Source organism: Ovis canadensis, chromosome 4, assembly GCF_042477335.2.
Source record: "Ovis canadensis isolate MfBH-ARS-UI-01 breed Bighorn chromosome 4, ARS-UI_OviCan_v2, whole genome shotgun sequence".
Classification (NCBI taxonomy): domain Eukaryota; kingdom Metazoa; phylum Chordata; class Mammalia; order Artiodactyla; family Bovidae; genus Ovis; species Ovis canadensis.
Window position 1 is genome coordinate 121,972,190 of NC_091248.1, and position 25,290 is coordinate 121,997,479.

The 25,290-nt window shown below is 38.8% G+C and overlaps 1 protein-coding gene across 1 annotated transcript; it reads left to right on the forward strand.

The window, feature by feature from the left end:
• Positions 1-3,777: 3,777 nt before the first annotated feature.
• Positions 3,778-4,710, forward strand: LOC138439772 (olfactory receptor 2A2-like). Its single transcript, XM_069588866.1, has one exon. It carries the CDS (start codon positions 3,778-3,780, stop codon positions 4,708-4,710), a length of 933 nt encoding a protein of 310 aa, XP_069444967.1.
• Positions 4,711-25,290: the final 20,580 nt, after the last annotated feature.

Genomic DNA, 25,290 nt, shown 5'->3' on the forward strand with positions numbered 1-25,290 from the left:
ATTTTTGATGAAGTCTCTTCTAATACTACCTCTTTACCATCCTTATCTTTCTCTGGAAATTTTATCATGTTTATATTTAGCTTCTCAATCTATCATTCTTGCCTATAAACTAAGATTTAAAGGATTTCTCCATCTGTTGAGCACCTAGAACTAACATAGTCTTGAAGGTCAACTATACCTCAACTTAAAAACAAACCAACAAAAAACTAAAAACATAGGAAAGGAGATCAGATTTGTAGGACTAGAAGTGGCAATGAGAAAGGAGAAATGAGATGAAGGTGATCCAAAAGTATAAATTTTCAGTTATAGATCTAGGGATGTAATTTATTATACAACATGATGAATATAATTAATACTGTTGTATGTTATCTCTGAAAATTAACAGAGAAAATCCAACAGTGCTCACAAGGAAAAGTAATTTTTTTCTTTTATTCTGCATCTATATGAAATTATGGATGCTCAATAAACTTACCACAGTAATCACTTCATGATGTATGCAAGTCAAATGATTATACTGTATGCCCTAAACTTTTGAAGTGTTATATCAGTTATGACTCAGTACAACTAGAAAAAAATGGGTAGAATAAATATAACAAAACATTCCCCCCAAATAATTTATCCCTTGTCTATATACGTTGAGATCTAGGTAGATTATTAAATGTAATCTTTCACTGCATTATTTTCCCTCTTTTAATGTTCAGTACTTTATCTTCTTCATTGGATTTGATATGCTTACATTAGATTATTTGTAATTCTGTTCTTACATTCAATTTCATCTTAAGTAAATATAGGGTTCCGTTGTTTAACTTGCGTATCTTTAGCACTCAACTTATTAGTGTTTGAAAATTGTTTTTTAAGCATGAGTAGAAGTTTTATTAACATTATTTGATTTTAATTTGGCTTTCTTCACCCATTCTTTTGCCGTTTTGTGTTTTTGAGTTTTTATTTTTCTTCACCCTACTCCATGATCTCTGATAAAGAATCAGATCTTATAAGGGTATTTTGGGCTCTGGTAGTCCAATGAACAAGCAAGCATATTGACGGATATATATATATATATATCTCCAGCAGCTCTGTGTGTATTTTCAGCCTCCTTACCTATTTTTGTAAATGACTTTTTCTGAGTTTGGGACATGCCTTCTTCCCTCATTCAGGTCATTTACAACTTAGACAATTTCCTGCTTCTACAACCTGAAGCTTAGACAGACATGAGACATCAGGACCTTTTTAGATTCCTTGTAAGCATTTTCCTCATCCTGGTCAAATGGGCAGCCTTTTAGTTTCCCAGCAATGTCTTGGGGCTATTCAAGTCACTTTTATTTCCAAATCATCTCATTTCCAGTTTTTCCATTCACAGTTGAAGTTAGTCTATACTTCACTCCAACTTTTATTCCTTGTCTCTTATGACCAGCAATGTGGGAGACTCGAGTTGGATCCCTGGGTAAGGAAGACACCCTGGAGAAGGGAATGGCAACCCACTCCTGTGTTCTTGCCTGGAGAATCCCATGGGCAGAGGAGCCTGAAGGGCTACAGTCCATGGGGTCCCAAAAGAGTCAAACATGACTTAGCCACTAACCCATTCACTTTTTTTCAGTGGCAGCAGCTGATACTTTTGCCTTTAAAGGCATCTAACAAATGCCTTCTGCATAGCTGCATCAGCCCTGGAGAGTTTTTGAGTTAGTCAAAATAAGGGCAAGTCCTTTGAGATGATCCTTCAAGGCCTTCTATTCCTCAGCAGCTTTCTCAACATCACTTCCTAATGTGACTGAGTGGTGGTCCTTCATGTTAGCCCAACTGTATTGTTTGGGAGTAATCTGGTTATAGTCTTCATAGGTAGGCATTTCTTCTGGATAAGGCACTGACATGGTGAAAGAACAAAATAACCTTATAGTATGTAACAGATGAATATATTCGCAGAGTAACCTGAGATTCTAGAAAACAGAACTCTGGTAATAATTACAGTAAACTTTTTGCTTTGAAATAGGTGAGAGTTTTACAATATAGTTTTATTTCTTACCAAAACTTTTCTATGCTGTCATCCAATGTGGATAATTATTAGACTCAGGATTATTGTTTTGATAGAAGTAATTGTCCTACTATAAAATAGGATAGGATGAGTGCCAATTTCACTGACTAGGGTTGGAGAAATAGTTTTAAACTCCCTAGCTCAGTTACTAGACTGCCCTAATAGAGAACAGCATATCCTTGTCATTCATACTATATTTTCCTGAGCTGCTATTATTTTAATGACTATTGGAAAGGAGACATTTTATTTAGATTATCTTAAAATAGGTAGACAGAATGATAAGTAGGTAGCTGGGTAGAAAGAAGAATGAAAGGAAGCATGTAAGGACAACAGGAAGGGAGGGAAGGAGGAAGAGATGAAGGAAAAGGAAGGCAGAAAGGAAGATATAGATTTGACCGAGAACTTACTTCCACGTGCTAGAATTTTGTATAAGAAGACAAGTTTACACAAAAAATGTATAAAATTTAGACACTGTGGCATTACCTCACATACAACCTAGTCAGAAGGTAATATACTAAATAAAATAATATGTAACAAAATAGTGTATGACTGTTTAGAGTATGTTGCAGAGAAATATTTGTCATGGAAAACAGACATGTTATTCTTAATGAAAGAAATAGATAAGGAATACTGCTCATATACTTTTAATTACATATGTAAAATTTATGTACAGCTAGTAATGGAAAACAGTATATACAAATTATTAGCAATGATAACTTTAATCTGTGTGTTTCATTTAGGTATTATTTCATAGCATCTTATCCAATTTCATGTGTTTCTACGAGACTTAAGAAAACAATGTCAAAATTTGTTAAGGCTGAAGGAAGAAGGAACTTCAAAATTATGGATTAATAACTTTATAATGGAAATAACTTGGAGAGAGCATCCTGACCTAGTAATCCACATGAAAATCACCAATGTACAAATTAACATTATCTGTGTATTAATGGAAAGCATTAAAATGACATTTTTTTTCTTTAAAAAAGTTTCATTTCAACAAAATATGGAGAATCAATGGAAAACAACAGTTGAGAAACATACAAAATAAGAGCTCGGAAGTATGAGAGTCAAGGCAAGAAAGACTAGCTACTTAAGATTACAGGAAATGAGTATGATATGTGATATTGGACTTGAACTTTAGACTAAGAGGCAGAAAATGCTGTACTTAGAACAGTGACTCATGTTAAAGTTCCGTCTCCAGATTTTTGATAATCATACTGAAAACAGACTAGTGACTATGCATGTCATGGAGAAAAAATTCAAAAGTTTGGGAATAAATTGTCAATGTGTGATTATGGTAGCATTTTAGTCATATGTGGTCTACAAAGAATTAATAATATACAGACAAAAGATATCATAAAGAAAACATGAAGAATTGCTGAAATGTATATATGAGTATTGTTTATGATTCCTGATACTTGTCTAAAACCCAGAGGGATGGTACGAGGAGGGAGGGGGGTTCAGGATAGGGAACACCTGTATACCTGTGGTGGATTCATGTTGATGTATGGCAAAACCAATATAATATTGTAAAGTAATTAGCCTCCAATTAAAATAAATAAACTTATGTTAAAAAATAAAAGGAAAAATAAATAAATAAGGTGAAGAAACATTGGAGGAAAAAAACTCAGTGATGTAGGGACAACATGAGCTTCCTCTGAATTCACTTCACGTAAATAATTCCTATCTTCTTTGCTATCCAGCCCTGACCTTCCCATCACACTTCAGTCCTTTGCAGACTGTCACTGGCAATGGAGGCCAACCAATCACAGATCACAGAATTCATCCTGGTGGGATTCCAGCTCAGTGAAGACCTGGAGTTGCTCCTCTTTGGTATCTTCTCCCTGTTATATACATTCAACTTGCTGGCAAATGGCATGATCTTGGGACTCATTTGCTTTGATCCCAGGCTGCACTCCCCCATGTACTTCTTTCTTTCCCACTTGGCCCTCATTGACATATTCTATGCTTCCAGCAATTTGCCCAATCTGCTGGCAAATCTAGCAAAACACAAGAAAACCATCTCCTTTGTCCCATGCAATTTGCAGATGCTTCTCATATTCAGTTTTGGTTCTGTAGAGTGTCTGATTTTGTTGGCAATGTCCTATGACAGGTATGTGGCGATCTGCCATCCCCTCCAGTACACGGTCATCATGAACTGGAGAGTGTGCTCCATCCTGGCCGTTGCTTGCTGGGTGTGTGGATTTGCCCTGGCCCTGGTCCAAGTAATTCTCTTGTTAAGATTACCCTTCTGTGGCCCCCAGAAGGTGAACCACTTCTTCTGTGAAATTCGCTCTGTCCTCAAATTGGCCTGTGGTGACATCTGGATCAATGAAATGTTCCTCTTTGCTGATGGCGTTCTTATCTTAGTTGGGCCTCTTGCCCTGATGTTGGTCTCCTATATGCGTATTCTCTGGGCCATCCTGAAGATCCGGTCAAAGGAGGGCCGCAAGAAAGCCTTCTCCACCTGCTCCTCCCACCTCTGTGTGGTTGGGTTCTACTTTGGCTTAGCCATGATCGTTTACATGGTTCCCGACAACAGTCAACGAGAAGAACATCTGAAGATCCTTTTCCTGTTTTACACTCTTTTCAACCCATTGCTGAACCCTCTTATCTACAGTGTACGGAATGCTCAAGTGAAGGCTGCCTTCCACAGAGTATTGCAGAAAAAGAGGACAGTGTGAAGGAGGGCCCAGTTTTGGTTCAGTGCATTCTTTTCCCTTCAGAGATGTGATTGCTGGTGCAAAATTCCTCAGAAAGAGACATGATTTAATGAAGTGCATTAACATCAGCATGATGGAAGAATAGGAATCCCTAAGCCTCCATTCCTCCATGGAGACAAGAACATATAGACACAATTTCCCTTGTGAAAACACTGGAAGTCAGATAGTAGGTGGCAGCACCCCAGAAAAGCACAATGCCAAGAAGAAATTCAGTAAGCATTCAGGCAAGTTTATGCTGCTTCACCCTCCATACCTACTTTCCTTTCCTGGCAGGGTGTCAGTATCAGGAGAATATCTCCAACTCCCAATACTCCCTCAAAGGGGAAAGATAAGAATGGATCACGCAGACTATTTTTGAGTTTTCACGGAATGGCTTGAGGATTTGTTAGTTGTCTTGCCTGACTCAGAGCATCGATGGGAATGCCAGCATGGACTCCTGATTGGGATCTCTAAGATGAAAAGCACCAAGCTTTCTACAGCTGAATAGGGATATTTTCACACTTCTCATAAATCTGCACTGGTATCTCATTCTTGTTTTCAAATGAAATTCCTTGATGACATGTAATGTTGAGTTTTTTAGCAGTTGTTTCCTTGCTATCTGTATATCTTCCTTGGTGAGATGTCTCTTTACATCTTTTCCCCATTGTTATGTAACAAACTTCACTTTTTAGTGCAATTTCAGAGTCACTGCAAAATTGAGTGGAAGTTGCAGACACCCTGCATAGCACTCTGCTTCCGTACATGATAACCTCCCCTGTTATCAATATCCCCCTTCAGAGCGGCATATTTGTTATTCACACACCTATATTAACACATCATTATCACCCAAAGTCCATAATGTACATTTGAACTCACTCATGGTATTGTACATTCTGTGTGTTGGCATGGGTGTATACGTATGTACATCCACCATTATATTATCATACACAGTATTTTCACTGCCCTAAACGATTACCTCTTCCTTCCTCCCTTCTTGCAAATCTCTGGCAACTACTTATCTCTTAATTCCCTCCAGAAAAAAAGAAAAAAAGGTAGCCACTCAATCATGTTCTACTCTTTGTGACCCCATGGACTGTAGCCCACCAGGCTCCTCTGTGCATGGAATTCTCCAGGCAAGAATGCTTGAATAGGTAGCCATTCCCTTCTCTAGGGGATCTTCCCAGCCTAAGTATCAAACCTGGGTCTCCTGCATTGCAAGCAGATTCTTTACCATCTGAGACATCAGAGAAGCCCAATTCCCTCCATAGTTTTGGCTTTCCCAAATATCATATGGTAGGAAAAATATGTAACTTTTTTCATATTGGTTCCTTTCACTCAGCTGTATGCATCTGTTTCCTCTGTCTTTATTTTTGCTTGATAGTTCATTTCATTTTCATGCAGAATATATTTCCATTGTCTGAATGCACCATATTTTATTTATCCATTTACCTACCAAACAACATCTTGATTACTTCCAGATTTAAGCAATTATGAATAAAGTTACTTTAAACATCTCTGTGCAGGTTTTTGTGTTGACATAAATTTCAAATCCTTTGGATAAATACCAGGCAGTGCAATTGGTAGATCCTGTTGTTAAGAGGATGCTTGGTTTTTTGAGAAAATATAAAAATTTCAAAGTGACTATATGATTTTCTTGAATGAAAATGAATTTTCTTCAGCAATATATGAAAGTTCCTGTTGATTTGCACACTAGTCATCGTTTGGTGCCGTCAATTTTCTGGATTTTAGCCATTCTACTCAGTGTATAATAATATTTCATTGTTTCAATTTGTATTTTCCTGATGACAGAGATATGGAGTATCTTTTCATCTGTTATTTACCATCTGTCTGTCTGTCTTTGAATAGATGTCTGTTAGGAGTTTTGGCTCATTTTTAAATACAGTTGCTTGTTTTCTTACTGTTTTAAGAGTTCTTTGTATATTTCAGAATCAAATTATTGTTCCTATATGTACAAAGATTTTCCTCCATTCTACAGCTTGAGATTTTATATTCTTACCAGTGTCTTTCACAGAGCAAGAATTTGTCTTTTGATCACTATTTGTTTCTATTATCAATTTTTAACTGATGTATAATTTATTTATGATGTGTTTCTGCTGTATAGCAAAGTGATTCAGTTATGCATATGTATATATATGTACATTCTTTTTTCTATCTTTTCCATTATGGTTTTTCATGCAATATTGAATATAGTTCCCTGTGCTATACAGTAAGACCTTGTTGCTTATCCATTCTATATATAATAGTTTTCAACTGCTAACCCCTAAATCCCACTTCATCCTTCCCCCATCCTTCTTCCCCTTGGCAACCATAAATCTTTTCTCTATGTCTGAGAGTCTGTTTCTCTTTTATAGTTTGTTTCATCTGTGCCCTGTTTTAGATTCCACATATAAGTGAGACTGTATTGTATTTGTTTTTCTCTTTCTGACTTACTTCACTTAGTATGATAATCTCCAAGTCCATCTGTGTTGTTGCAAATGGCATTATTTCATTCTATTTATTGCTGCATATTACTTTGCCAGCAAAGGTCCGTCTAGTCAAGGCTATGGTTTTTCCTGTGGTCATGTATGGATGTGAGAGTTGGACTGTGAAGAAGGCTGAGCACTGAAGAATTGATGCTTTTGAACTGTTGAACTGTGGTGTTGGAGAAGACTCTTGAGAGTCCCTTGGACTGCAAGGAGATCCAACCAGTCCATTCTGAAGGAGATCAGCCCTGGGATTTTTTTTTGAGGGAATGATGCTGGGACTGAAACCCCAGTACTTTGGCCACCTCATGTGAAGAGTTGACTCATTGGAAAAGACTCTGATGCTGGGAGGGGTTGGGGGCAGGAGGAGAAGGGGACGACCGAGGATGAGATGGCTGGATGGCATCACTGACTCGATGTACCTGAGTTTGGGTGAACTCCGGGAGATGGTGATGGACAGGGAGGCCTGGCGTGCTGCGGTTCGCGGGGTCGCACAGAGTCAGCCACGACTGAGCGCCTGAACTGAACTGAACTCATGCTGGAAAAGATTGAGGGCAGGAGGTGAAGGGTATGACAGAGGATGAGATGGTTTGGATGGCATCACCGATTCAATGGACTGGGTTTGGGTGGACTCCGGGAGTTGGTGGTGGACAGGGAGGCCTGGCGTGCTGTGGTTCGCGGGGTCGCACAGAGTCGGCCACGACTGCGCGCCTGACCTGCCTGATACCGTTGTCTGTGCGTGCTGCATCTTCTTTATCCACTTATCTGTCAACGGACTTAGGTTGTTCCCATGTCCTGGCTGTTTTGAGTGGTGCTATTATGAAAATAGGAGTGTGTGGATTTTTTAAATTATTATTTTGTCCAGATACATTGCCAGGAGTGGAATTGCAGGATCAGATGACGCTTCTGTTGTTAGTTTTCTGAGGAGTTTCCGTGCTGTTTTCCACAGGGCCGGACTAACTTACATTCTCACCAACACTGTAGCAGCATTCCCTTTTCTCCATACCCCCTCGAGCATTTGTTATTTGTAGACTTTTCAATGATAGCCCTTCCGCCTGGTGTGAGGTGGTTCCTCACTGCGGTTTGATTTGCATTTCTCCAGTAATCAGCAATATTGAGCACGTTTTTGTGTGTCCATTGGCCATCTGTATGTATTCTTTAGAGAAATGTGCATATAGGTCTTCTTCCCATTTCTTCATTGCTTTATAAAAAAATTCATATTGAATTGTATGAGTTGTTTTTCCATTTTGGATATGAAACCCTTATAGTCATATCAGCTATAAATATTTTCTTCCACTCCATATCTCTACATATTGGAACAGTTTTCAAATTTAATTAAATGCACCATATTAATTTTTTATGATGAAGAGCTTTTGACTTTCAGTTTAGGGTTGTCATTTTGTGTTTAGGAGGAAAGAGGAGTGAATAGCTGTGTATCTCTGTGGTTCACCCTGAAGCAAGGCTTAACATTGAATGTTTAAAACAGTAATTCCAAGAGCAAGGCCACAAATAACTCATCTACTGTAAAGTGCAGAATAATGGTAGACTGCAGGATACTCTTATATCACTTATTAACTTACACAATATTAGTAGTTAAATCTATATCTGGAAACAAAGAAAAGGTGAATTGATGTTTACTGAAAGGAAATTTCTGAGTCTAAATTTTCCTATGCATATGTGCATGCTAAGTCACTTCAGCCATGTCTGACTCTTTGCAACCCCATGGACCATAGCCCACCAGGCTCCTCTGTCCATGGGATTCTCTTGACAAGAATACTGGAGTGGGTTGCTGTGCCATCCTCCATGGGATCTTCCTGACCTAGGGATCGAACCTGGGTCTCTTAAGTCTCCTGCATTGGCAGGCAGGCTCTTTACTACTGTCTCCATCCGGGAAGCCATATATTTGCTGGGAATTAAATCCAAATGAGAATTATTAGGTGGGCCAAATTTCAAGGAACCAAAGTGGGCAAAAAATAAAACCAAACAAAATTAAGTGTTCATTGCCTGGAAGGAAACACTAAATGAAGCAAACTTTTTTCCATCTAAAAGAAATGATAATGGGTATAAATATTTTCTCTCATTTTTTAGAATATTTTATTTTTGATTTTTAGAAGTGTGACTATAATATGTCCAAATGACATTTTAGTTCCACTTACCCTGCCTGTGATTTGCAGAGCTTTTTCTATTCGTGAAAAATAACTTTTATTGTGCTGGGAAATACTCTGAAATAATTTCCTCAAATTTAGGTTTGGCTCCATTGTATTTTTTAACTTTATTTTTTCCAGTTTTATTGTGATATAATTGACATATAGCAGTGTTTAAATTTAAGGTATAAAGCCTAATGATTTGACTTTCATATATGTGATTTTATCGCAAGTTTAGTAAACATTTAGCATTTCATATAGACACAAAATTATAAAAAGAGATTTTTTTTCTAGTGATGGAAACTCTTAGCATTTACTCCCTTTAAAACTTTCAAATTTAATATATAACAATGGTGAAAATATTTATTCTGCTGTACATCATATCCCTGGTACTTATTAATCTTATAAGTGGAAGTTTATAACTCTTGACTGCCATCATCCAGTTTCTCTAGTCTCATCCCACTGTATCTGATAACCAGAACCTGATCTCCTTTTCTTTGAGTCTGTTTGTTTGTTTGTTTTATATAATCGACCAATAACACTATGTTAGTTCCTGCTATACAACATGGATATTCCTATACATCTCAAATTGATTGCCATGATAAGTCCAGTTAAAAGTTATCACTATAATACTATATTACGTAGGTATTAACTATAAATCCCTCACTGTTCATTTCATACTCCAGCTCACTTATTTTCCAATTGGAAGTCTGCACTTCCTAATTTCCTTCACCTATTTCTTTTCTGCTCTTCCCCCTTTCCCCCTCTAGCAACCTCCTGTTTGTTCCCTGTATCTGTATCTCTATTTCTGTTTTGTTATATGTTTGTTCATTTTTGATTCCACATATAGGTAAAATCATGACTCTTTGTCCTTCTCTGTCGGACTTATTTCACTAAGCTTAATAACACTGGGTTCATCCAACCATCTCATCCTCTGTCATCCCCTTCTCCTCCCACCTTCAATCTTTCCCAGCATGAGGGTCTTTTCAAATGAGTCAGCTCTTTGCATCAGATCACCAAAGTATTGAAGTTTCAGCTTCAACATCAGTCCTCCCAATGAACACTCAGGACTGATCTCCTTTAGGATGGACTGGTTGGATCTCCTTGCTGTCCGAGGGACTCTCAAGAGTCTTCTCAAACACCACAGTTTAAAACATCAGTTCTTTGGTGCTCAGTTTTCTTTATGATCTAACTCTTGCATCCATACACAACTACTGGAAAAACCATAGCCTTGACTAGATGGATATTTGTTGGCAAAGTAATCTCTCTGCTTTTTAATATGCTGTCTAGGCTGGTCATAAATTTCCTACCAAGGAGAAAGCATCTTTTAATTTCATGGCTGCAATCACCATCTGCAGTGATTTTGGAGCCCCCAAAAATAAAGTCTATGACTGTTTCCCATCTATTTGCCATGAAGTGATGGGACCAGATGCCATGATCTTAGTTTTCTTGAATGTTGAGCTTTAAGCCAGTTTTTTCACTCTCCTCTTTCACTTTCATCAAGAGACTTTTAATTTCCTCTTCACTTTCTGCCATAAGGATGGTGTCAACTGCATATCTGAGGTTACTGATATTTCTCCCGGCAATCTTCATTCCAGCTTGTACATCTTCCAGCCCCGCGTTTCTCATGATGTACTCTGCATATAAGTTAAATAAGCAGGGTGACAATATACAGCCTTGACGTCCTCCTTTTCCTATTTGGAACCAGTCTGTTGTTCCATGTCCAGTTCTAACTGTTGCTTCCTGACCTGTATACAGGTTTCTCAAGAGGCAGGTCAGGTGGTCTGGTATTCCCAACTCTCTCAGAATTTTCCAAAGTTTACTGTGATCCACACAGTCAAAGGCTTTGGCATAGTCAATAAAGCAGAAATAGATGTTTTTCTGGAACTCTCTAGCTTTTTCGATGATCCAGTGGATGTTGGCAATTTGATCTCTGGTTCCTCTGCCTTTTCTAAAACCAGCTTGAACATCTGGAAGTTCACGTATTGCTGAAACCTGGCTTGGAGAATTTTGAGCATTACTTTACTAGTGTGTGAGATGAGTGCAATTGTGGAGTAGTTTGAGCATTCTTTGGCACTGCCTTTATTTGGAATTAGAATGAAAACTGACCTTTTCCAGTCCTGTGGCCACTGCTGAATTTTCCAAATTTGCTGGCCTATTGTGTGCAGCATTTTCACAGCATCATCTGTTAGGATTTGAAATAGCTCTACTGGAATTCCAATACCTCCACTAGCTTTGTTAGTAGTGATGCTTTTTAAGGCCCACTTGACTTCACATCCCAGGATGTCTGGCTCTACATGAGCGATCACACTATCGTGATTATCTTGGTTGTGAAGCTCTTTTTTGTACAGTTCTTCTGTGTATTCTTGCCACCTCTTCTTAATATCTTCTGCTTCTGTTAGGTCCATACCATTTCTAACCTTTATCTAGTCCATCTTTGCATGAAATGTTCCCTTGGTATCTCTAATTTTCTTCAAAACATGTCTAGTCTTTTGCATTCTGTTGTTTTCCTCTATTTCTTCGCATTGATCGCTGAGGAAGGCTTTCTTCTCTCTCCTTGCTGTTCTTTGGAACTCTGCATTCAGATGCCTATATCTTTCCTTTTCTCCTTTCCCTTTCACTTCTCTTCCGTTTGCAGCTATTTTTAAGGCCTCCCCAGGCAGCCATTTTGCTTTTCTGCATTTTTTTCCCCCTTGGGGATGGTCTTGATCCTGTCTCCTGAACAATGTCACAAACTTCTACCCATAGTTCATCAGGCACTGTCTATCAGATCTAGTCCCTTAAATCTATTTCTCACTTCCACTGTATAATCATAAGGGATTTGATTTAGGTCATACCTGAATGGTCTAGTGGTTTTCCCTACTATCTTCAATTTAAGTCTAAATTTGGCAATAAGGAGTTCATGATCTGAGCCACAGTCAGCTCCTGGTCTTGTTTTTGCTGACTGTATAGAGCTTCTCCATCTTTGGCTGCAAAGAATATAATCAATCTGATTTCGGTGTTGACCATCTGGTGATCTCCATGTGTAGAGTCTTGTCTTGTGTTGTTTGAAGAGGCTGTTTGCTATGACCAGTGAATTTTCTTGACAAAATTCTATTAGCTTTTGCCCTGCTTCATTCTGTAGGCCTTCATTCTTTAAGGCCAAATTTGCCTGTTACTCCAGGTATTTCTTGGCTTCCTACTTTTCCATTCCAGTCCCTTATTATGAAAAGGACATCTTTTTTGGGTGTTAGTTTTAAAAGGTCTTGTAGGTCTGCTTCTCCAGCATTACTGGTTGGGGCATAGACTTGGATTACTGTGATACTGAATGATTTGCCTTGGAAATGAGCAGAGATCATTCTGTCATTTTTGAGATTGTATCCAAGTACTGCATTTCAGACTCTTTTGTTTACCATAATGGCTTCTCCATTTCTTCTAATGGATTCTTACCCACAGTAGTAGATATAATGGTCATCTGAGTTAAATTCACCCATTCCAGTCCATTTTAGTTCACTGATTCCTAGAATGTCGATGTTCATTCTTGCCATCTCCTCTTTGACCACTTCCTATTTTCCTTGATTCATGGACCTGACATTCCAGGTTCCTATGCAATATTGCTCTTTAAAGCATTGGACCTTGCTTCTATCACCAGTCACATCCACAACTGGGGATTGTTTTTGCTTTGGCTCCCTCCCTTCATTCTTTCTGGAGTTATTTCTCCACTCATCTCCTGTATCATATTGGGCACCTACTGACCTGGGGAGTCCCTCTTTCAGTATCCTATCATTTTGCCTTTTCATACTGTTCATGGGGTTCTCCAGGCAAGAATACTGAAGTGGTTTGCCATTCCCTTCTCCAGTGGACCACATTCTGTCAGACCTCTCCACCATGACCCTCCCGTCTTGGGTGTCTCCACACAGCATGGCTTAGTTTCATTGAGTTAGGCAAGGCTGGGGTCCATGTGATTAGATTGACTAGTTTTCTGTGATTATGGTTTCAGTGTGTCTGAGAGGCATCAGAGGCAGACACACTGAAACCATAATCACAGAAAACTAGTCAATCTAATCACACAGACCACAGCCCTGCTATTTACCTGGGGCCAAACTATGGTGGAGGTAATGAAGCTAATGGTGACTTCCTCCAAAGGGTCCCATGCATGTACTGCTACACTCATCACCCCCAACCCTACAGCAGGCCACCACCAACCCACGTCTCCTCTGGAGACTCCTGGACACTCACAGGCAAGTATGGGTCCATCTCCCATGGGGTGACTGCTCCCTCCTTCTGGGTCCTGGTGCACAAGGTTCTGTTTATGCCCTCCAAGCATCTTTTTCCCAGTCCTGTTTAAGTTCTGGTAGCTTTATGTTGGGTTTAATGGCGACCTCCTCCAAGAGGGCTTATGCTATACCCAAATCTGCTGCACCCAGAGCCCCTGTCCCTGTGGCAGTCCACTGCTGACCCGCACCTCCACAGGAGACACTCAAACACAGTTCTGTCTCAGTCTCTGTGGAATCCCTGGGCCCTGGCGCACACAAGGTTGGTTTGAGCCCTCTTAGCGTCTCTGGCGGGAAGGGGGTTTGATTCTAAACATCAATTCACCCCTCCTACCGTCTTGCTGGGGCTTCTCCTTTGCCCTTGGATGCCGGGTATCTCTTCACTGTCACTCCAGCGCCTACCATCTTACTGGGGTTTCTCTGACCTTGGACGTGGGGTATCTCCTCAAGGCCAGTGCAGCAAAGCACAGCCACTGCTCCTGACCTTGGATGTGGGGTAAACAGATAATTAGTGTCTTTAAAATTTAGACTTTCACATTCTAACCCACTGTGTGCAAGTCAGATAGGAACAGAGATTTTATTGCTGGAGAGAAGTTGTTGAGAGAGAGTTTGAATTCATAGCATAAGTTGGAGGCTGGCCTTCACTAGGGAGAAAACTCGTGACTCCTTAGTAAGAGAAGGCAAGTGGGATAAATGCAAAGATTAATTAATTAATGTGTTAGTAGTGTACAAACTCATCGTTTCTGTGTTCTCAGTTACTCTCACTTACTAGCTGAGACTGGGTGGAAGGACTTACAGAAGCTTAAAAAAGAAAATAAGAGAAAAAGTCATCTGAGAGAAGACCAGCAAAATACAGCATACTTTCTGGGAATATCAAAGGCCAAATCAATGTGAATACTCATGAATTTAAGGGATCTGAGTCCTCATGTTCTGTGTTGTCTCTGGATGCAGGCAAAGCCATGCCTCATCTAAAGTCAGTGCTTGCAACAATGTGTTTACAACAGAAAGGGACAGTGGCCTCTCTAAATGTAGAACATATATTTCTGGAAAAAGTGGTTTCAAAATGGGACACATACTCAAAAAGTAGATTAAAGCAGGAAAGCACTGAGGCCATAGGAGTCCATCTCCAAAGCTTCCCAAGTTAATGATTAGTATTTGCAATGAAAATTTTCTATAATTATTACACATTAACACTTCTCAGCAGACAGGGATTGTTCACTCCCTGAGAGAGATAGAGTTCTCTGAGGGGCTACTTTAATAAGGTCCATGGGAGTCATATTTATTACATTATGAATCTTTCTAAAATTAGGATATAGAAGCAGAATCAATATCAAGTATGTACTGCATTCCTATCCTTGGGGACCGTACTATGGGACATAATCAATAAAGTATGACTTATCTGTTAAACAATTTTATAGCAAGATTCTCTTGAATACAGAGATCTTTGCCATTTTTCTTGAGATTTTCTCCTGCATAACCAGGTGTGCACACAGAGAGAGAGAGAGACACAAACTCTTTTAGATAACAAATCAGCAGACCCAGAGGGAAGGGAGAGTGTTTGTACTACTGTGTAGGAAAAAATGGAGAAAGGTAAAAAGCGACATCGTAATTGTTCTCTGAGCTCCGCAGGACTGTGTCTGGGGAATGGGTTGGTTTTAGGTAATCAGACTCTAAAGCACGCAAACCTAGGGACTCCTGAACTCTGTTTCCTCTGTCAGTACAGAAAAGGTGTCTGGGACTTATCATCCTTATACTCGCTTCAGGGAGCAGGCAACTCAGCTCCAACCATTTCCATCTCTGTGAGTTTCCTATACATTCAATCCCAGTTTAATTAATTCCATCAATAGTACCACAACGCCTTTGTATAAATTATTATTTGTACAATGGTTACCAGGTACAGAAGAGCAGGGCAGAAGACTGGAAACAATTATCAGGTTTAGGAAGAAGGAAAAGCCACCTTCATGAATACCCTTGCACTGTGCCTGGGGTCTCAGAATACCCTCTGATACTCATGCTGTCTAAATGTAGGTTTCTTACTCAGCCTGGTCAGAGTCCCTCCCTGGTCCTGCTTATAGGAAAGGGCTGGTGAAACTCAGTGTCCCTGAGTCTTGGTATCAAACAAAAATGGGCAGAAGAGCCATCTAGAGCTGATGCCTCTCCTAACAAATGATGAAGCCGGAGGTGGTGTGTGACTTGTCTTCCACTGTCTTTCATTTCTTCCTCTGCTAAGGACCGTCTGCTCCTGGAAATGTCCTCCTGCCACAAAGTGAGAACACTGGGGCTCCTTTCTTTGCTGCCCAGTGGGGAGATGTTAGTAAAGAACAGGGAGAAATTCTCTAGCTACCTGATAAAGATCCCATTAGTATTTCTTTTGTAGCAGAGAAGCTGGTATAAGTACCAGTTTAACTTATCGTGGTTTGTTGTCCAGTGTTACTGGCCAGGGATGGTTGTCCTCCTCTGAGGATAACCCTTTGTCATCCTCACACAAATGTGACTGCCATTGTCACTTACCAATTTGGGCAGAAAGTTCAAGCTGGTAAAATGTCCCTACTGAAAAAGATATTTCTCTATTTTGTAATGGTTGAAATTAAAATAAATCATTGTTAAGTATCCAAATGCATAAGGAAAATCAAGGTAATCCTATCTTCGTAATGTTACAGTAAGGCGTAGTATTTCTAACAACTTCCTCTCAGTTCAGTTCAGTTGCTCAGTCGTGTTCGACTCTTTGCAACCCCATGAATCACAGCATGCCAGGCCTCCCTGTCCATCACCAGCTCCCAGAGTTTACTCAAACTATGTCCATCGAGTCAGTGATGCCATCCAGCCATCTCATCCTCTGTCGTCCCCTTTTCCTCCTGTCTTCAATCTTTCCTAGCATCAGAGTTGATTCCAATGAGTCAACTCTTAGCATAAGGTGGCCAAAGTATTGGAGTTTCAGCTTCAACATCAGTCCTTCCAATGAACACCCAGGACTGATCTCCTTTAGAATGGACTGGATGGACCTCCTTGCAGTCCAAGGGACTTTCAAGAGTCTTCTCTAACACCACAGTTCAAAAGCATCAATTCTTCAGTGCTCAGTTTTCTTCACAGTCCAACTCTTCCATCCATACATGACTACTGGAAAAACCGTAGCCTTGACTAGACGGACCTTTGTTGGCAAAGCAATGTCTCTGCTTTTTAATACGCTATCTAGGTTGGTCATAACTTTCCTTCCAAGGAGTAAGCAGTGATTTTGGAGCCCCCCAAAAGAAAGTCTGACACTGTTTCCACTGTTTCCCCATCTATTTCCCATGAAGTGATGGGAACAGATGCCATGATCTTCGTTTTCTGAATGTTGAGCTTTAAGCCAACTTTTTCACTCTCCTCTTTCACTTTCATCAAGAGGCTTTTTAGCTCCTCTTCACTTTCTGCCATAAGGGTGGTGTCATCTACATATCTGAGGTTATTGATATTTCTCCTGGCAATCTTGATTCCAGCTTGTACTTCTTCCAGCCCAGCGTTTATCATGATGTATTCTGCATATAAGTTAAATAAGCAGGGTGACAATATACAGCCTTGATGTACTCCTTTCCCAATTTTGAACTAGTCCATTGTTCCATGTCCAGTTCTAACTGTTCCTTCCTGACCTGCATACAAATTTCTCAAGAGGCAGGTCAGGTGGTCTGGTATTCACATCTCTTTCAGAATTTTCCACAGTTGATTGTGATCCACACAGTCAAAGGCTTTGGCATAGTCAATAAAGCAGAAATAGATGTTTTTCTGGAACTCTCTTGCTTTTTCCATGATACAGCAGATGCTGGCAATTTGCTCTCTGGTTCCTCTGCCTTTTCTAAAACCAGCTTGAACATCTGGAAGTTCATGGTTCATGTATTGCTGAAGCCTGGCTTGGAGAATTTTGAGCATTACTTTACTAGCATGTGAGATGAGTGCAATCGTGCAGAACTTTGAGCATTCTTTGGCATTGCCTTTCTTTGGGATTGGAATGAAAACTGACCTTTTCCAGTCCTGTGGCCACTGTTGAGTTTTCCAAATTTGCTGGCTAACTTCCTCTACACTACAGTAATTTCATTATTCTTACCCCTATTCCAGCATTTTAACAGAATCATTCTAGTCAATATTCAGGAGGCTAACAGAGTTATTGTGTTCATAATGTCTGATTTCTGTTGTGCATAAGATAAGAGTAGATGGTCTGCTAACACGAAGTTACTGGAAAGGCATTCTCCATAGACCTGACCTGAGCTTATAAGCTATCAGAGTCCCCTCAGCTAGTTGAGGTGTTGGACCAAAGGGTTTCACTTCTGCAGCAAGTCAAGGAAAGCAGTGATTATTTCCTATAAATGTGAGGTAAGATCATTGGAAAAAACCCTGTTTCTGGGCAAGATTGAAGGCAGGAGGAGAGGGGGAGGATAGAGGATGAAATGGTTGGATGGCATCACCGGCTCTATGGACGTGAGTTTGAGCAAGCTTCAGGAACTGGTGATGGGCAGGAAAGCCTAGTGTGCAGTAGTCCGTGGAGTCACAAAATAGCTGGACATGACTGAGTGACTGGACTGAACTGAACTGAGGAGATGTTCTAGGACTAATGCATATATAAAGATACAACCCTCTGATAGTCATCTTGCAATGTAAAATTATATATAATGCTTATTAATGCTTATAATTTTCTTACTAAATAAAATTTTCTCAGTATATATAATATAATGTAGTAATTTAAATATATTAACTGAATCTCCTCTAAGGTATATTCTAATATGTGACAAGTATATTCTTTTAACCTGTAATGACAACATATCTGAAATACAGAATGAATTTTAGAGATATAGAGTATTGGGAGCTGGACTTAGAAACTAATGTCAAATGACTGGGAGATCTCAATAGAGATGACAACGACAGTTTTTTGAGAGCACAAGTCTGGGAGTCAAAGAATCAGGCCGTGTTATCAGGGAGCTACTACTTGTAAGATAACTCAAGCTACTGTAGATTAGATTTATCTGCAAATATATGAATTTGTACTGAAGGAAAATTCTACATTAAACTAAGTTGCTAAGTCCCTAAGTAGACAACTCAAGACAGGAAAATAGACCAGAACCGGCAGTTAAACCAACAGCCAGTGTAGAGAACGTGAATGCTGTGATGTTTATGCTAACATTTATTGTAACATTAGTACCTAAAACTTGAATGTTACAGGCATGCACTGATATAGGATGAAGGCTTTGGAGTCACTTTTATTAGCTGGCTGACTCAACGTGCTTGAGAGTATCTATGATTTCATGTATGTATGATGTATGTTCACATATTTTGCCCAATTTAAATTGGATTATCTAGCTTTTCAGTATCAATATACAGAAATTCCTTACATATTCTGAATATGAACACTATTGATTGCATATGTTATAAATATTTCCTTCCACTCTGTAGATTTCATTTTTATTCTCTTAATGATGCCTCTAGGTAGACAGGAGTTAGGTTCTTAATTTTATTAATCTTTCCTTTCTGTTTTTTATTTTGTTGCAGAAACTTTTCTTCTCTCTGAGGCTTTCACTATAAATCATTAATTAATGTTCTACAAAGTGCCGGGGTCCAGCCCCGGTGGATCCAGGGAATTCGAAGGGTGGACGGCGTCGGCGTGGAAAGACTTGTTTATTTATTAATGAAAGATTAGATTAAGAAATTATAGTGTAGTAAGAAGATTAAGTGGAAGAAGAGGGCTGAATAGCTTGGTTTACGTGGAAGGCCAATAAAATTCCAGACAAGGAATTTGCACCATCTACGTTGGGCCACCGGCGCCCGCTTGAATATCTAAGGGTGCCTCGCCTTAAGCTCCCTTTCTCGCGGGTCTTAACAGCCGGGGCAAGTAAGTAGACGTGGAGAGCCTCCGCGCTCCAGGTGGAAATTCAGCCCTAAATTAAAGTAAAGAGCAGAGAGAGGGAAAGAGAGAGAAGAAGAAAGAGAGAGAGACACGGGGGGAGCCAGAGTGCCAAGAAACCAGGCCGGGAGACTAGTTAGAGAAGCTGGCCCCCGGCCCCTGGCCCCAGAAGCTGGCCCCCTCCTTTATTGTTCAGAAGGCCTTTTATACTTTTGATAAAACACAGAGATCAATGGGTAACACAAGATTATGTAGCGTTCGCAGCTCAGGCTCTTTCTATACATCATTTGGTATACAAAAGGTCTCAGGTGATTTACATTATCTTTTGGCCAAGAGGCTTGTTAACACTTTTTGGCTCTCTTCCTTAATGAATGTTAATCTTGTTTCCCCTGAAGTGTTTTTCTTTAATCTACATCTCCTTAAAGCATTAACATTAAAGTTACATCTCTATAGAACAAAGGTGCAGTGGGATATAACAAAGAAGGCACTTAACTCAAAGATCTAATGTTGCTAACACAAGGTCTACTACTTGTTTTTCTAACCATATCTACAACTAAAGGATGTAAAAATTTGGCAGCAAATATTGACTTAACAAATGAAACCTTTAATCAGTCCTATTCTAAAGATTTTGACTCCTCGGAAGCTCCTACATTCCTAGGATGTTTTAAGCTTCCTGTGCCTCCTGCGGTCAGGAGGCCTCAAACAATCACACGCGCAGCTGTACGAGTCCTGCAGGCAGGCTAGAAAGCCATCAGAGGGTTTTTTGGATTGAAACACTCTTTTAAATGCAGAAGACTAAAGCCCTGAATTGACTTTTTCCAGAAAATGTCAGAAGAGTGGAAACGCAGAGCACAAAAGCCGGCAGATTTTTGTTGGGGTACATGCTTAGGAATTTCCAGAGGGGTCCCTGAAGTCTGAGCACGCCTTGCGTATGTCAGCTTCCTTCCTCATGACCTTGTCACGGGCGGGATTCCTCACACTGGCTCCCGGCAACAAAGCTTGTTTTCATCTTTTATGATTAATTCTAAAACCTACTTGAGTTTTTGTAGTATACTGGTAGAAGTCATGTTTTAGGTTTTATGCACTTTGATAGTCAATTGATCCAGAATTATTTATTAAAAACACCAGTGCCTTTGTCTTGGTTCAAGTATGTACGTATAAGCGTGTTTGTGTGCATACATTTCTGAATTTCTGAGTAAACCTTGCTGTTTGATGGGTCTGTTTATTTATCTTGCTCCAATACAATATTGACTGACTGTATAAAGGCAGTATAACCTTGTAGGTCTCAGTATTCCACAGAGTAAGTACTTTTACTTCATTCTTTAAAATTGCCTTATTCTTCTTCATCTTTTATAATTTCATATGAAATTTATAGTTAGGTTCCCAGTTTCTATACCTGAGCTAACATTGGGTTCTGATTTTTATTTTATTGAACCAATAGAACAATTTGGAGAGATTTGCAATCTTTACAAAATGATCATTTCATAAACAAAGTATGTAAGTCTCCCCATTTGAACATCATCCTTGAGCCCAAATTCTTCGATATTTACTTGTTTGTAATAGTAGACCATCTATAAATATTTATTTTTAATATGTGCAAGTGGGTTTTCAATAATTATATTTTATTTTCCATTTTAAATCCTAGCCCTTCTATTTTTTCTTTTTGTCTTAATGTCAGATGGTTTCTGAATCAACATTAAAAAGAAGTGGTTTTAATAAAGCATGTTAAAATCATTTCCTAACTCAAAGGGAAAGCTTTTAAAGTTTTACTATCATTATTAATGTTCTTGTATGTTTTTCTGGGATAAACACGTTTCCTGCTATATAAAACTTACTTATTTCATAGGGAATAAGCACACCATGCATTTTCATCTATTAGCAGATTGTTCATTTTATCATAACTTTGTAGCATCTTTTATATGCCTGCCTATGCTTAGGTCTTATATCAGTATTGTTACTACAGTCACTGTAGGCATAAACCCTTTTTTTCCATTATTTTATTATCAGTCTTTTTGGGTTGGGGTGTTCATGTATACTTGTGTGCATTTATGTTTAGGTGTGAGTGTTCTAAGAAGTTCATAAGTAGATTTTCTGTTTTTAATCTGATATGGTCATCTCTGTCTTTTGCTGGATGAATACAATTCATTTACATTTGATACATTAATGGATATACATAGACTTATTCATATCAGCATATTTTGTGTTTCCAAATATCAACAATTTTTTTGCTTCTCTTTTTCTATTTTCTTACCTTTTACCTTCCTTTTGATTGATAATGCTTTAATGTTTCATTTGTTGGCACTGCAATTTGAAAATCATAGATTCTACATCATTTTCTATTGATGGTAATCTGTAAGTGCTAACATCAACATTAATAATTTATTGAAATGAATTTAAAATCTTTCAGTATTATGAACCTCTTCAAAAAGGTAGTATTCTTCATGTTCCAATACATCTCTTCATTTATTTTTAAACTTTACTTTTATAATTTTAAGCATCAAAATCATTTTATAGCTCATAAGTTATTAAATATAAGGTCATATTTTATAATAATGTTTGTTCAATATTGTTTATATGTGTTTGCTTAACTCTGAATTCACTTCTGTGCTTATTAAGGAAGAATTTTTATTAGAATACTAAAAGGATATATGCCCTAAAAGTTTATAATTTACATATGATGAATCTCTTCTTTTGTTCTCATTCCTTCAAGAGAGTTCCTGCAGTTGTCACGTTCTTGACTGAGAGCTTCTCTGCCTCTTGGAGTGTATTTAATACCTTCTGTCTTCAGATCTTGTGCTGTTGATAAGAAATCTGCTGTCAGTGAAATTGTTTTTCCTGTATAGATACTTTTCTTTTACCTTTAATGTTTTTTTAATATTTCCTTTTGATCTCGGAACAATTAAATACTGAAATACTGTAAGGAAAATTTTTTAAAGGCAAATAAAATTATAGCTTTTATTAAATATTAAAACTTATTTTAAAAACTAAGACTAATTTGTAGGTAGCCCTAGGAAACTACTTTTTTTAAACAGGAAGATAGTGGTCAAATATGTGTGTTTGTTTGTATTTATTAAGAATTTATATTTAATCTATCTTAATCTCAAATTTTTGATATAAAGATTAATTTTATCTTCAATTATCAGAAGTTCTTCGATGGCGTTATGGGTACATTTATCTTTATTGTATTCTTTCGGAATACATTTTTATCATTTTGGAGATTAAGTAAGGTCTTTTTACAATTTGGAATATTTTTGGTAAACCTCTTCTAATACGGCTTCTTCAGTTCAGTTCAGTCACTCAGTTGTGTCTGACTCTTTGCAACCCCATGGACTGCAGTATGCCAGGCCTCCCTGTCCAGTCACCAGACAGGTCAAATCCAACATCCAGAAATCTGTGAGTGTAAAGTATATTCTGCTCCTTTTGGTAGTGAGTGTACATCAGAAGTGCAGACTATCTTGCTTAGAACTGCTCCTGAGCTAGGGAGTAGGGGATGGAATCAGGGCAAGTTAAAATGCTACAGATCTCTCCCGTTGATTTCCAGGTTGATGGTTTGTTTTCCGTATTAAGCACGTGTGCTGCAGCTATAGCTTTTGATTAGACTCCAGAAATCCAAAGAAGCTTATTTTGACAGGGTTTTCCATTTTATATGTTGCTTTTCTAGAGAGAAGTACTTTTTTGATTTTTCTATTCCATCTTTTAACCCATGTCCCTCCAGGGAGTTAATAATTTCCTGATCTTACTCAGACATTTTAGCAAGTGGTCTGTAAAGATATTTAATTTTTCAGTTAATGACAGGTGTCAATCCCTTACTTTTTCTTAAAGCAGAATTTTTACATTTATATATAGAAATATGTACTGCTCATGGCTCAAATTTTTCAGTACAGTTGAGTGATTAATGTTGTGTGGTAAAAGGCTAATGAAAGTCAGTAGCTATATTATCTGTCAAAATGCATGGAAATTAGAACTTTTAATTCCCATTAGCCTCTTCCCAATATATACACTGTTGCTGCTGCTGCTAAGTCACTTCAGTTGTGTCCGACTCTGTGCAACTCAGAGACAGCAGCCCACCAGGCTCCTCCGTCCCTGGGATTCTCCAGGCAAGAACACTGGAGTGGGTTGCCATTTCCTTCTCTAATGCATGAAAGTGAAAAGGGAAAGTGAAGTCACTCAGTCATGTCCGAATCTTCGTGACCCCATGGACTGCAGCTCACCAGGTTCCTCCATCCATGGGATTTTCCAGGCAAGAGTACTGGAGTGGGGTGCCCTATATACACTGTTATGTATCTAGTTCAGTCTTGTTCTAGGTTCCAGAGGACACTTCCAGAATTCTTTGTTGTTACTTTCCTTGATCTGTATTTTTACAGTGTGATTTTTCTTTCTAGGATCACTTCTTCCCTGTTTGAAATGAAATCTTGGAATTTCCTTCAGTAAGAATAGTTAAATCCAGACTATCTCAGCTCAAGACTAGTTTTGTGTGCATGCTAAGTCACTTCAGTTGTTTCTGCCTCTTAGCTGTCTTTAAAGAAGAATGTGGTGTAGGGTATGTAGTCTCTCATCTCACCAGAAACTGAAGTCTAAATCTCAATGTTTGTAAACTATATCCTTCAAATTTGAACACTTGACTTTTAACTTCCCATTTTGCATCCTTGGTGGCTCAGAGGTTAAAGCGTCTGCCTCCAATGCGGGAGACCTGGGTTTGATCCCTGGGTCGGGAAGATCCTCTGGAGAAGGAAATGGCAACCCACTCCAGTGTTCTTGCCTGGAGAATCCCATGGACTGAGGAGCCTGGTGGGCTGCAGTCCACGGGGTCACAAAGAGTCGGACACGACTGAGTGACTTGACTTGACTTTACTTCACAATTGGGGAAAATGGTTTTCTTATGATTTCTTGTAATTCACCTCCCATAACAGCTGATTTTTGCTGGCTTTGTAATATTCATTTTACATTGTTAAGATCTGTACTGTTTACATTCTGTTTAGTCATTATCCTTACCACAATTTTGACCATTCTTCCCCTGCTAAAATGAATTTAATGCTGCATGATAGTTCTCTAATCACAATTCATGCATATATCTGCAATATACAATTGACTGAAAAAGATTTTTTTCCATGATATATGTTAGGGTCATATTTTATGAGTTTATACATGTATCAAAATTACATATAAGTATGTGCATCTCTGAATGTATATATGGTGACTCTATTTTACTGTAATAATATATTAATAGTAATTTTATATATTATACATAATATATATGGGGCTTCCCAGTGGGGTGCTAGTTGTAAAGAACCCACCTGCCAATGCAGGAGATGTAAAAAATGTAGGTTCATCCCTGAGTTCGGAAGACAGATCACCCGGATGAGGGCATGGTGACCTAGTGTTCTTGCCTGGAGAATCCTATGGACAGAGGAGCCTGGTGGGCTACAGTTCACAGGGTCACAAAGAATTAGACACAACTGAAGCGACTTCACACACACACACACACACACACACACACACACACACACACACACTCTGATACATGTAAATGTGTTGTTGTTGTTCTTGTTCAGTCGCATAGTCCTGTTCAACTATTTGCAACCCCATGGACTACAGCATGGCAGTCTCCCCTCCTTCACTGTCTCCTGGTTGTTCAAATGCATGTCCATTGCGTGATGATTCCATCCAACCATCTCATCCTCTATCACCCCTTTCTCCTCCCGCCTTCAATCTTTCCCAGCAGGGTCTTTTCCAATGAGTCAGCTCTTGGCATCAGGTGGCCAAAATATTGGAGTTTCAGCTTCAGCATCAGTCCTTCCAATGAATATTCAGGTTTG

What these genes read in the sequence shown, in the direction of transcription:
- LOC138439772 (XM_069588866.1), top strand. Translation starts at nt 3,778, where the DNA reads ATGGAGGCCAACCAATCACAGATCACAGAATTCATCCTGGTGGGATTC.